We start from the raw sequence: 13,842 nt of genomic DNA, 5'->3' as shown, positions 1-13,842 counted from the left end.
CCCAGAGCAGAGATACAAAGTGCTTCAGCGGACGGTATTGCATGTATAAAGCAGCATGTCAGGGCCCTGCACACCCTCCTGTTTGACGCAGGGGCTGCGTCACGTTTTCCAGTAGGATTTTCCAGACGCTGACACCAGGATTGGCAGCAGCACCGGGTGCTCCCGGCATCTTTCCAAAGGTTCTACAGAAAGGGATTCCGCTATGCAGAAGTGTTTTCCCAGTGCAGCAGTGTCACAAGCGGATTGCAACAAAGCTCTGGCAAGATTTGTTTGGGTTTGTTTTAATGTATTGGGTTTTGTTTAAGCTAAAGTCATTCAAAAGCATGAGGTCTTTTCAAGGGCTGGGCAGAGAAGTTTGTCCCAGCTGAGGAGAAAGCAGCCCCCACCAGCCTGATTCTTTATCAGCAGGCTTTGAAAGACGGAGGGAGATTGATCCAGGCATCCCAGGACTGAATGCTATGTAAAGTTGAGCTCGGGAAGAGCTTGGGTGGGGTTTTTCACCAGCTGCAAGTGCTCCCTGCCCACACACAAAATGTTGGACAGGGTTTATCTGCTTGCATTTAAAAATCGAAGCACGGAGGAGCTTTTCCCAGGCAAGGCAATGCCACCCGTGCCCACTGCGTCACTGTTGTTTTAACCTCCCTCTCCCTGGCATGGAGGAGAGTGGGGTCCAGGAGTCAAAACCATGGAGACACCGCTGGACCTGAACCAGTAAATGCTCCTCACTGGAAAACCTGAGTGAAGACCATGGGACGCATGGGACAGTGCACCGGGCATGGCCAAAGCTGCTGTGTAGCTTTGGGGACATAAGGCTGCCAAAAAGGAGCAGCTGCAATCTGCTCCCAGCCCAGCCTGGGCAGAGGGATGTCAGTGTGAAAAGCTGGGACAGGGCAATGAAGATCAGTCCCCAGAGTCAGCAGGGAGAGGTTGGTGACATTGGCGTTGTTTTGCTCTTTTTGGTCGCCATCCTGGCTGAATAGGGAGGATTCTCCTTGCGAGGTAGCAACAAATTTCCCAACGAGGTGTTGCTTCTTCCCAGGAATAGTCCCACGGGTAGGTAACATGTCTGCAAGGTAATACGATTGCAGCATGAGCACTGGCTTTCAGCCCCAAACAATTTTAGCCTCCATCGGAGAGCAAAGATCACCCTGGATGCAGCCTCCTTACAAGCTCTGCTACTCTAATTGGAGCAGAGCCAGCATCTCTCCAGATATGGCAACACTGCCTTGCATCTTGGCAATGAATTTTCAGAGACATCTGTTGCTTCCCCCTAGGCTTGTAGATCCTGGAGGGTTGAGAGAAATTTGCTTGGTTTTTTTTCATCCCCTTCTTATACTCCTGGGGACAGTCCTGTGGGTGGGGAGCAACGTGGCCGGGGCAGCTTCTGGGGCTGGCAAGGCTGCGTGGTCCAGCTCCTTTTGCATTGTGCTGGCTGGAAGATGGCTTAGAAACAGGAGAAGAGACAGGATGCTGAAACCCATCAGAGGGGATTTCCCAAGAGTGCTCACCCCCTGACCTGAGTTGCCAAAATGCTTTTCAAAGGGGCTTGGTTTGAAAATGACAGGGGCAGCTGTAATCCTTGAAGGCATCTTCAGAGAGCTCCTTGCACACTGCCTTTCCAGAGTCACCGTGTCCTGCTTGCACCTTCATACTCTTGGTTCTCCTGAGCTTCAATAGGTGCAATTTCACCCCCTGCACCAGCTTTTCCAGGACAAGCAGGGAAATGTCCCATGCTCAAAGGGCTGCATGTGCTGCTGCTGGGGGACAGAGGCGATCACTGAGCACCTCCCGTTGATGGATTAAATTAATTATTAAACATAGTAGGGATAGTCCAGACCTGGGTTTTGCAGACGTTCAGCTTTGTTAATCATCTCTGTCCCCTGTGTGTAGCCAAGTAGAGTAGCCACAGCTGTGTGGGGACACCCCCCAAACCCAGTGTGAGCTGAGCACGCTGCTTTGCAGCCCGACCCACAGTGCTTCTCCAGCAGACAGACCCTTTCAAAGTCCATGGTCTAAAAACTCCTTTTCTGGACTTTGTTAATGCAAATCTGCTTCAGAGCTGATCTTGCACAGCGGGCGATTGCACAGCCTGCATTCAACAGCGCTCCTCAGGAGAAGCTGGGAAACTCAGGTCCTCTCTGCAGCTGGACCAGAACGTAAAGGACTGGGAGAGAAATCATGACCCAAGAGCAACTTTGGCAGGTCCTAGATCCATTGTGGAGAGACCCTCGCACCCTCTCAGCTCTGCTCTGCGGTTCAGCTGCAGCTGTTGTGCTACTGAAATGGCTGGAACGTCGGCAGATCCAGCAGAAGATGGAGGAGGCAAGGGGGGAGCGGGATCTGGCCCTGGGGCGAATGGAGAAGGCAGTTCACAGGTTTAAGCAAGAGGTAATTTGGGGGACAGTGTTTTGGGGAGGAAGGGTTTGTATTTTGGGTAACCAAAGAAATGGGGGAGTGCTGATCAATCCCCCTTAAAATAGTGGTTAGGGCATACGCATGTTGTGGATCATTACCAGTTTTTCTGAGGGTCACCACCCTCCATTGTCACAAAAAACCTCCTGTAAAGACAGCATAAAGAAAGCATTTCTTAAGATATATCTGTTGAGGGAATTCTGAAGATTGGAGTTTGGGACCCTCCAAATCAGATCAACCCAGACCTCCCTGTCCCCTTTTCTCCTCTTCTGTCCCTGCCACCAAGCCTTTCCCATCCTCCTTACTTCTGCCCCTCCATAGGACCCTGTCTGCCTCATCTTCCTCAAAGCACAGGGGGGCTTCACATTCCTCCAGCATCAGTGACCAAAACCCATTTCCCCCTGCACATGCCCAAGTGAAGAAGTGCCTGGATTTTAGAAGGTCAGGTCCTTGGATTTGGGATTTGTTTTAAACACATAATAAATATCTACTGCTGTTTTTTTCTTGCGTGGGAAGATTGCAAACAGCACGTACTTTTCTTTTCCCCATGTTAATGATAAATCCCGTAAAACTTCAGCTGGTTGAACTGCTACTCAACACATTGCCTATGAGTTAGAAGGGGGGTGAAGGCTTGCAGGAGAGTAAATGGAGACACGTCGAACCTCTTTTACATGTTCAGGCAAGTCTCCACCCAAGAAGCAGTTTTCTGCCTGGTTTTGTTCTGTTTTTATCAACTAAGGCTCAGCAAATTCCCCGTCAGCAAATTCCCCACACCAACACATGCGGTGTCATGTGGGTTGCCTGCATTTCTACAGGGAATGCCTCTTAAAGTTCTCCATTCAAGGTCATTTCTGTGCAGCTGTTAGAACTGAGTATTTGCAGCCTTTTCTGTCATTTTCTCCCCTCTGTACCCAATTCCCAACCCTTTGCAGAATCCAGGCACCCAGACTGCACATGTCCTCTCGCTGACAATGGTGGAGCTGGTGGAGAAGCTGAAGGAGGGGTCCCTATCCCCAGACAGCGTCCTCTACTCCTACATGGGCAAAGTGAGTGATACCTCCAGCATGGGAGAGATGCTGTGGGGCTCTTCTGCAGTGAGGCCTTTCAACTGCAATACCAGCTCATTTGCTGAGAACTGGCAATGCTGGGGATTATAATTTGTCAGTACGAAGGGTGGCTTGTGGTCAAATAAGTAGGACAGAGATCCAGGGCAGAAAATTATTCCAGCAAGAAGTTTATAGTAAGGTCTGAATAATGAATGCCGGAGGTTTGAGGAGATTGAATTTTCAGCTTGAATACTCAATTTAAATACTGTTTCCTTCCTTCCTTCCATCCATTCATCTGTCTTGCTGCTCTTCTCTGTTCTGGAGAGGCTTTGGAGGTGACTCGGGAGGTGAACTGCGTGACAGACTTCATTCATGGCTGTGAGGACCAGCTCCAGAAGCTGAAGAAGCAGAAGGAGAAGGGGCTGCTCTATGGCATTCCCATCAGCATCAAGGACCACATCGACTGCAAGGTACATCCCAAATTCCCCTGCCTCTTGGCCTGGGGCTGGGAACAGGCCAAGATGTCCCATTCTCATAAGGACTGGCCAAGAGTTGCCTCAGACTAGGGTGTTCTGGACCAAATATTGTGGTACTAGCAAACCTGCCTTTTCTTCTGCTGAAAATTTTGTTTCCTGCAGAAATTTCTGACCTGCTTGGATCTAGTTTTCCCTGACGTAGTCAGGTCCTTTTCTGTCTGTGAGAAAAGTTAGGTGGGAACTTTGCCACAGGAGGCATCAGGACATTGTCTGTTATTGTCACAGCTCTCCTGCTATCTAAAGACTTTTGCTTCCCGTTCCCAAGGGCCACATCTCCTCTGGAGGGATGGTCAAGTTTCTGGGCCAAGTGAAGGAAGAAGACAGCGTCATCGTCCAGGTTCTAAAGAGCCAGGGGGCAATTCCCTTCGTGAAAACCAACATCCCACAGACGATGATAAAGTAATAACGTGTTCGCCTTCATGAAAACACTGTGATGTGTGACTCTTAGTATCTGAGAAAGGGCTGACCCACATTCACAAGCTCCAACCCTTGTTCAATCATGCATGTTGAGTTAATTGCCTCCTTGTTTCAATCTGAAATTGTCTTACATTTGATGCCTCTTTCTTCTTAAATTCAGCTGTCCCAACAAATCTACTTCATGCTGATTCTACCTGCTGGGATTAATTCCACGCACATCCCTGCACGAATGCTCTGTTTGCAGAGACCAAAGTACCTCACTCGCCTGCTGTTCCTTTTCTCCCCAGCTATGACTGCAGCAACCTCATCTTTGGCCAGACGCTGAACCCCCTCAACCACCAGAAGAGCCCCGGGGGCTCCTCGGGAGGGGAGGGAGCTCTGATCGCAGGTGGAGGCTCCATCCTGGGCATCGGCTCGGATGTAGCTGGCAGCATCCGCCTGCCCTCCAGCTTCTGCGGGTTGTGCGGGCTCAAACCCACAGGCAACAGGATCAGGTAGGTCCCAACATCTGTTTCCTCTTTCCACCCACCACAGATACTGCAAAGTGTCCCCCACAAGTGCATCAAGACTTTGCAGTAGTGTCTGTGGTTTCCTCCAGGTTTAAGTTATCCCCCTAACCTGCCTGTTTCCTTGTGTCAGCCAGCCTAAGGGCTCTATTAATGACATGTGATAACCTCCATCTGTTAACGCAGCAAAGACTTACTCAATTTTTAATAGCCTGGCCCAGGAAGCTGAAAGCAAATGCTACTGGGTAATCTCCTTTTCAGATGCTTTGCTTGTAAGAGTTTTCCGTTTATCAGAGACGGTTTGTTCACAGATGAGGAAAAGACCAGGGAAAGGAGATAATAAAAACTGTCTCTAGCCTGTAGCAGCTTACAGACCATGGGAGTCCTCCTGGCCTAGAAAGTGTCAAGAACCTTTTGCCCTCCTAGATGTTGACTTGGGGCAAATGGGGAGTCTGCAGCTCAGCGTGGTGACCTGCCTTACAGTGAGAGCTGCTGCTAATCTGTTTCTCCCATTCTGTTCCTAGCAAACTGGGTGTGATTTCTCCTCTGGTAGGAATGACTTCAGGTAAGTCCATCCCGTCAAACCCTCGCTTCTTGCATCTCCTTCTCCTGCTGAAGTGCCAGCAAATGTACTTGCTCAATTATGTGTCTCCTGGACAGTTAAAACCAGTGATCTATTAGATCAGAGTCCGCCTTGTGCTGTTACATTTTTGCACCATTGATTCTGTTCATTCCTGAATCCAAGTGGAATTGAAGACCTACCTGTTCAGGTGATGCAACATGTATTTGTGAGAAATGAGAGTTGTGTGTCCCAAAGGCCTGGGATATTTCACTGGAGGTGCTTTCAGGAGACTCTGCTGGTTTCAGTTGCTGCCAGGTGGCATTGCTGTGGGCAATTTCCTGGCCTGATGGAAACTCTTCCATGCTGAACCCCTGCCAGTGACTGAGCCAGCACCATCCCATCTGCCTGCAGTGATAAGACCTTTGTTCTTGCAGTGACGGGGACGCTGGGGCCGATGGCGAGAGATGTGGACAGCCTGGCCCTCTGCATGAAGGCTCTGCTCTGCGAGGAGATGTTCCGGCTGGACCCCACTGTGCCCCCCATCCCCTTCAATGAGGAGGTAAGGCTCAGACAAACCCGTGTCTCCATTTGCCCAGCAACAAAGTGAGACCTTGGGAGTTTCCTATCTGTTTTCATGTCTCGAATGACCCAAGGAACCCTGAGTGTCCTTCTGAACAGAGGACACTCAGCATCAGCAACCACAAGAAGCAGCCACACAGCAGAGTTGGCAGGTCCTTGTTGGGTTCCCCCGATAAGACCTGTCAGACACTGCCCCCTTCCCTTCCTGATGACGTCCAAAACAAAATTGTTGTCCCCATCCTGGCCCAGTCCCTAAAGGAGCTGATTTCTGCTGACCAGAGGAATTCACACCTTTAGTCAGAAAGCCTGATTTAACAATCACTGACCGAAGAAATCATTGCCCTTTGTCATTAGCTCTCTGCTTCTGCCATCCGATTGTGTCTTTCTGGCTCAGGTCCTAGGATCTATCAGTTGTCCCTGACATGCAGACAATACAAACCAGTCACTTACCTGGAGGAACAGGCCTCTGAACTTGGTCCATAGCCAGGCACCCCAGGCATGTGGTCTGTGCAGGTACCATCACACCTTCTGTCCCGGTGTTGGCACATGTTCCCATGGCAGGAGGTCAGAAAGACCAGACCAAGGACCACTCCTGCAGACCTGTGCTCTGGACAACACTGCTTTCCACCAGCCCTATTGCTCCCATCATTGCTCCAGCCCAGGAGACCTCAGCTGCTGCCTCCCTGAGTCCTGGGAACGGTCCAATCTTGTATGTCTTGTGTGTGCAAGTGATGGCTCCTCTTCTCACAGGTTTACACCAGTTCAAAGCCACTTCGGATTGGGTATTATGAAGGAGATGGCTACTTCCAGCCCTCACCCAGCATGAAACGAGCCGTCCAGCAGACAAGAAAGCTCCTCCAGGATGCAGGGCACACGGTGGGTTTTCATGCCTGTGGTTGCCTGGAGCTGTTATCCTGCTCCTTCAGAGTTTGAAAAGTCACTTCCCATCTCCGCTTTTGCTGCTTATAAAGCAGGGACCACCCCTCCCTACTGCAAGGATCACCAAGAGGAAGGGAAATACAACAGTTAGTTTCCCAAACCGATCTTGCTTATATGCTTGGCCTGGCAGATAGGAGAATCGCCTTCAGATATCTCCAAGTCACCTCTTTTCTAAAGCACCTTTTCTTTCTATCATGTTTTGTGTTCCCATAAAGATCAAGCTCACAACAGTTTCCATGATCCCTCAGCTGTTAAAAACAGTTTACAAATTTCTCGGTGAGTAAAGGGGAAGGGAGTTGGAGCAGTTGACCCTCAGGAACCTCTTCTAGACTAAATTATTCTGTGGTTCCACCAGTGGGGATTTCTATATGGGCGCTGTTCCAATGATGCAAACATAATAAAAATACTTGGTGTGTTGAAACCTCTAAAAATTCTTCTCTAACCTGTGGGGGATTGGAGCCTGTGCCAGGTCACAATATGCATTAATGCCTTGGAGATGGGAAAGGACAGTGGGCAGACGCTACTGACCCAGGTCCCTGTGAAAACGAGGTCTTGCTGTCCTACAGCAGCAAGGAGGGTCTGAGCTTCCCACCACTTCCCACACATCTCACTAGCAGGTCACGGAGGTTTGCAGAATCATTCATCTCTGTTGCCTGTTGAACAGGATGCTTTTCTTGCAGCTTGTTCCCTTTGCACCGCCCAAGATTGACTACGTGATAGACGAGCTGTTCACCAGAGGGATTTTCTCGGATGGTGCTGCTCACATGGTGGACTGTTTGTGAGTAAAACCGTCATTGCATTGTGGACCATGAGACTTGACACTCTATAGCCAGTGGGCGCATCCAGAGTGTTTATATCCTTGTGAGCGCAAACTGAATAATGGGCAGCAGAGGAGCAATTTTCGGAAGGATGAATTTAGTGTGAGCAGCAGCTAATTCACAAGAGCAGTTCACACACATGGATAATGCAGAAGGGTGATAAGCTACCATGTGTCAGCAGTGCTGTGGCAACTGGTTTTGTGTGTGTGATTAGTCCATGGCCCCTGGGAAACAGCACACGTTCTAGAACTCCCCGTGGAGGGGCGGTGGTTTAGCCCTGGCTGGTGGCCACACAGCCGCTCACTCATTTCAAGGTGAACCATGGCCAGAGTTGTATGTGGCCCCACCAGAGCTTTTATGGCACTGTCAACATTGGCAGTAAAGTACTTTTTTCTCTATAATTTCTGCAGTGAGCGTTTACACCTGAGCATCTAAACTCCACATGAGCATCTCTTATTCAGCATTTTGGATTGAAACAGGCAGATTTTGTCTTCTAGCAGCTCCCCTCTAAGACAAGCCCTGCTTTGGAAACAGCATAGATGGCTTGTCCTGACTTCTCCTTCACTCTCTGCCCTTCCAGCAAAGGAGACATCGTGGATCCCAACCTGAAATCCCAGTTCAATACTTACAAGCTTCCTGCTTTGGTGAAAAGGATCTTTGCTATCCTCTTGAAACCCATAGTAAGTGTGTGGATGCATCTTCTCTGTGTTGTAGGAAATCTGCAAGGTGGGGAGATTTCCACATGCAGGGAGGGAAGCTGCTCCTCTCTGCCAGTGCTTTGTTGCTTCATGTTAAGTGCCTGATGGGCTTCATAGTGACATACACTTCAATACACTTAGTCCCTAAACCCAGGCTGAACTTATCAAGTGAGTCTGACAGCCTTTTGTGCGTGTGTTGCCTGGGAAGGTCAAAATATGATCCATTCTCAGGAACCCATGAGCCACACTGCTCATCCAGCAATGGGCATCAAGAGACTGGGTGTTGCTAGCAAGGATCTAAACAGCATCTCCACATCCAGAAGATGCTCTCCAGGGCTAGCAATGTGGTCTAGAGCTTTATTTGCATGGGTTGTTGTGATTAAATGTACGAATTCATGTGGGAGTAAATCTACTTCACTGGACGCCTCGTCTGTTCTTCAGAGCCACTTCTACCAGGACAAGAAGTGTGCCCAAAATGCAACCACCTGGTAGCCAGCTATTCCAGCTGCATTGTTGTTGACTAACCCAAATTTTTCCTCTTTCTTCCAAAAGTACCCACGAATCGCTCGGGATCTCAGCGCTCTCTGTGGAGTGGGGTAAGATGTGCCCAAGTAGCTCTAGAGAAAGGGGATGCACATGGATGTGTCCACCAGGTCATGCAGGTAGATGCCAGCTCACTGTGCAAAGCCATGTCACAGGGCACAGGCTGGGCCAGACGAATATGGACTTAGCACCACCTGGGCTTAGCACAGTGTTATCCAGGGCTGTGCAGCCAGAGATTATTTTAAGAGATCAAAGATGCTCATCACAGCAGGGCTGTCTCTATGGGAATCAGCACAGAGAGACACAGACTACCTTCCCCATCAGGTGGATTCTGGTACCCAGATCATCACATCATGTTAATAGGGTGAAGTACCTGCCCCTCCAAGAGAGACAGACGCACACCAAGCTGGGAGCAAGTGAATTTAAAAGTCTCGTGATCCTTGTCTAGGTGCCAGAGCACCTAGAGCTGTTGGCATGCTTTTACTGTAAGCTTTTTTTGCTGTACTTGTAGGCACATGTGAACACAGCATAATCAGCTGGGTGAAACTAGAGCTTGTTCCCAGAAGGGTTGTGTGGTTTCTAGAACAAGGGGCTCTCTGTGTATTCTGTTGTGTTCTGTTGCCACAGTCCCAAAGCTGATTAATTCTGCCACCTTTCCAGGTCTGCCAAAAACCTCTGGGATCAGCACGGAGCAGCAGCGGTAATGTGATTTTTTTAAAATTATTTTTATTTTTGTTTTTTTTTTAACAAATATAGTGAGAGATCCCTAAAGTTTCTAAGCAATTGCTTTGAGCTCTGTGATGGATTCAGGGTTGGAAATGGATCATATGGAAATAAAGCAGCTAGGCTTTTATTTGAAAGTCAAGCTTTGCAAGAAGTGATAAGAGCTTAAGGCAATAGATGTTTATGTGGAGGTCTCTACTTACTGAAGGATGGGGAAGAAAGATTATCCTTTGCCCTATATTTGCTAAGCAGAAATAGCATATGAACAGCCTCTAAAGATGAGGCTTAATTTTTCCTTCCTTCTGTCTCTTGGTTCAAATCCTTCACTTCAGACATTAGGCACTATTGTCACATGCTTGAACTATCAAGCAGAGTCCTTAGGAGTCAAAAATTGTGGTTGTGAGCTTCTTGGCTTCTGTGGATTTTGTCTGAACTCATTTGGGATCAGGAACATAAGGCAGGAAGCGTTATTCTGGACAGCTGCGTGCTGCCCCCAAACTGATCAGGTTCCTCTTTAAAACCAGTTGAGTTTTATGCTCGTATCTGTTTTTATTGGCCAGTTCCTCTCCTCCCTGCTCTGATGGTTGGAAACTTTCCTATTTCCCGTGCTGTTTATTCACTTCCAGCATATCCTCATTTTATTCCTGCCCTTGAGCTTTAAAAAGCACCTCTCCTCTCTGATATTCCCACTGCCTCCCTTGTCCTTGATCTATTTATAGAGAGCAGTTGTATCCCCTTTCAGCTGGTGTTTCGCAAGGCTGGAGAAGCTGAGCTGTTTCGGTGTCCTCCCATAGGGCAGGATCTGTGTTCCCTGGGTGTCCTGGTCTTTTTGTCCTTAAACTCTGACACTGGGACACCCTCGTGACCCTCCCTGAGGAGAAATGTGTCCCCAGCCCACACTATGCAGCCTCCATCAGTGCCAGTCGCTCAATGGACCAACCCGCCTGGTCACTGGGTTGATTGGAGTGTTTGGAAGGAAATGGGCTTGTTTGGCTTTTTTTTTCCCTTGAAAACAGGTTCCTCTCCCCCCTGCAAAAAAACACCCAAATGGAAACTCTTAAAAAGTTTTGTTGGCCTCAGAGATCTTTTGAATTGTTTTTCTCCAGTGAAACCATATTCACATTTTTTTCATCTCCTGCAAACAAGAGCTGATTCAAAACTTCTGGCTAGCGACCAGATTTCCTCTCAGAAAAAAAAGAAATCAGGTTAGCTACACTGACTGTTTTTCCTGGAAATACATCTCATTTGTTACACTTTCTGGAGGAAGGATGTCAGACTGCAGACGGAAATTGAGGTCAGACTAAAAAGCAGCCTCGTAGCTGGGTCCTTCGTGAGAGATGTGGACAATGTACAGAAAACCTGGAGTAAGAGAGTTGTGTGGAACAGGGGCTGGACGGGTGAACTAATGTGTCCCTGTGACCAGAATGTGGCTGCAGAAGCAGCCGTGCTGTGGTCCATCTGCATCTATTTACTAAGACGAAGTGGAACATCGCTTTGAGGATGGATTGATTCATTCATTGTTTGATGTTCAGGAAAGCTGTGGTAAACCAGACTACAAATCTAGGTCTCTCTTAGATCTACAGGGCAGGCCTAAAGCTGCCTCCTGCATTGTGGGGGGCAGATCTTGGGCTTGTGTAGCTGCCTCTTGCTGCTGCTTTTTCTTACCTGTGTCCTGATGCAGAATGAAAGAAGGTTTTCTGAAAATACTTGAATTCATGTCTTCTAGACTCATGTACCAAAACAACCAAAGCTTTTAGGAAATTTGACTTTTTAGTCAGCTAGATGTAATTCTTCAAACTATCGTTGATCTCCATTCAATAAAACTCAAAGACAAAACTGTTCACGGGAAGAAATCAACTCTGAAACGTCCATCTAGCATTTATGTCCAGATCGTGGCAGCACATGGTTTTCTGACAGGAAACCTGAGGGTCAAAGAACAAAATCCATCAGCTCTTTCAAAGCACATCTTGGGTTTTATTTGACTTTTTCAGTTGCATAAAGGAAGGTTTTTTCCTCCTTTTCCTATGCTGTAGGCATTGATCTGCCACTGCTGTCCAACAGACATTGTTGTATCCTCCGTCTTTCCTTCTAGGCTTACCGCACTGAATTCATTGCTAAGTGGAGGAAGCTGAGACTGGATGTGATTCTTTGTCCCATGCTGGGTCCAGCCTTTAACCATGGCTACGCTGGGAAGCTATTTGGTAATCTCCATTAAGTTGTATCTATGGTGGTGCTTGTGGGCAGAGCTGGAGCAAGATCTTTTGGACATTCCCTAAACCATGTGCATTGCTTGGTCTTCCTTCTGGGGAAGAAAGCAAAGGACAGGTCTCCTCTGGATAGGTCTTCTCATGCCCCCACCTCATCTGAGCTGCAGATGTTTGGATAATTATGGGGCAGCAAATAGTGGCACGTATGTCCACTCATTCATGGGTGAGTTTCCCCCACACCATCCGTCCTGTAAACAGCCCAAGAGCTACTCTTGCAGCTGTGAGGATAGTTGTCAAAGAGCTGGTAGACCTTGGTACAAGGCCAAGCTCTTCTGAATGTGGCCACCGTACATTTCCCAAGACTTTATAGAGAGCAGAAAGACTCATTGCCTGTGATTTGCAGAAAAAAAGGCATTTTTTTAATAGCTTCCAGCAAACAGCCAGGGTCCTCCATCTCTAGCAATGGCCCTTTGGCTTCCAAAATCCCCAAGATGGTGTTTCAAAACTGAGCATATGGATTATCTTGAAAAGCTAGCTGGGATTTTTCCCTGGGGTATGGGAGACATAGATGCAGACTCTGAATTAGATCCCATCCTGGTATCTCTCCCCAGAGCAGATCTAACCTGCACCTGACTGACAGCTGAAGGCATGGGTCTCTCTCACATCTCAGCAGCCATGTGGCCCTCAAAGCTCTCCATCAAAAGCCCCTTTAAAAACAGCATGTTTTGGTGGTCTCTTCAGGTCCAGCAACTCCAGCGTGAGATCCCGCAACCCAAATTGTCATCCAAAAGTCATTGCCGGCTCAGCGCACTAAATTTTACCATTTTGCTCTGTGTGATCTTTTCCAGCTGCGACCTCTTATACCAATTTATACAATGTCTTAAACTTCCCTGCTGGGGTGGTGCCAGTCAGCACGGTCACGAGAGCTGATGAAGAAGAACTGAAGCATTACCAAGGGCACTACAGAGACCCTTGGGATAAGAGACTGAAAGAGGTCAGTGGGGAAAGCACTTAAGCCTTAGCAGAAGGTTATGACTGGCACAGTGGCACCTCTGGCACATTGTCCCAAGGCTTGTCTACACGTCCTGATCAGAATGGGAGCGTTTTAGTAATGCGGTTTGCATACACCATGTTGCTGCCCTGCATGTGGTACAGCTAGGCTGGTGTACATCAGCCTTGTACATCAGTCCCCTTACATGTCTTCCTTCATCTTCTCTTTCTATAATGTCAAAAGACAGCGTTCTCTCTTGTGTCTCTGACTTGGCCCCATGCTTGATTTTTCAGGCTGTGGAAGGAGCCGTGGGGCTGCCGGTGGCCGTGCAGTGCGTGGCTTTGCCATGGCAGGAGGAGCTGTGCCTTCGCTTCATGAAGGAGGTGGAGACGCTTACCCACGGCACAAAGAGAAATGTGTGATATTTGGGAACCTGCCTTCGCTATGATTCACTTCATTTTTCACTCCCTGCCCTTCCCTCCAGCCACCTGATGCACAAAGCAAAGTAGATTGTGATTTGCAGACTCTGAATCACCGTTTCGATAAATTGGCAATAAATACTGTTTAAAAATAGTTAGCAAAAATCTCATCTCTGTCCAAATTGTCCTTCTTTGTTAGAGTTAAATTGTGTAAAAATAAAAAAAAGGAATCTAATAACTATAGTATAACAATATCTGTTGCATGATATGAGGTCGAGGAGCTGTTTTCCCCAATATTTTACTTCCAACAGCAAACAGGAGCAGATGTTTATGGGAAAACATAAACTGGTAAGTGTAAGATTCCCTCTCTGGCTGTGCCATGGGTTTGCTAAGAGGCTTTTTTGGCAAAAACTTGCAGTCAGCGCATCATTTTTAATAGCTGCCCA

The 13,842-nt window shown here is 48.0% G+C and overlaps 1 protein-coding gene across 1 annotated transcript; it reads left to right on the top strand.

The window, feature by feature from the left end:
* Nucleotides 1-1,982: 1,982 nt before the first annotated feature.
* LOC308043142 (vitamin D3 hydroxylase-associated protein) lies at nucleotides 1,983-13,399 on the top strand (the record flags this gene model as incomplete). The annotated part of the gene is made up of 15 exons (XM_080349062.1): nucleotides 1,983-2,388; nucleotides 3,345-3,458; nucleotides 3,785-3,928; nucleotides 4,260-4,393; nucleotides 4,699-4,905; nucleotides 5,442-5,482; nucleotides 5,914-6,038; nucleotides 6,809-6,934; nucleotides 7,678-7,775; nucleotides 8,396-8,495; nucleotides 9,066-9,109; nucleotides 9,717-9,756; nucleotides 11,872-11,980; nucleotides 12,835-12,980; nucleotides 13,271-13,399. Exons 1-15 carry the CDS (start codon nucleotides 2,179-2,181, stop codon nucleotides 13,397-13,399), a joined length of 1,767 nt encoding a protein of 588 aa, XP_080205188.1. The 5' UTR covers nucleotides 1,983-2,178.
* Between the last annotated feature and the right edge of the window lie 443 nt (nucleotides 13,400-13,842).

The sequence above is a fragment of the Nesoenas mayeri genome (genome assembly GCF_963082525.1).
Source record: "Nesoenas mayeri genome assembly, chromosome: 8".
NCBI classification, from domain to species: domain Eukaryota; kingdom Metazoa; phylum Chordata; class Aves; order Columbiformes; family Columbidae; genus Nesoenas; species Nesoenas mayeri.
The sequence above is the reverse complement of the archived record's forward strand: the minus strand, read 5'-3'. Positions and strand labels throughout refer to the sequence as shown.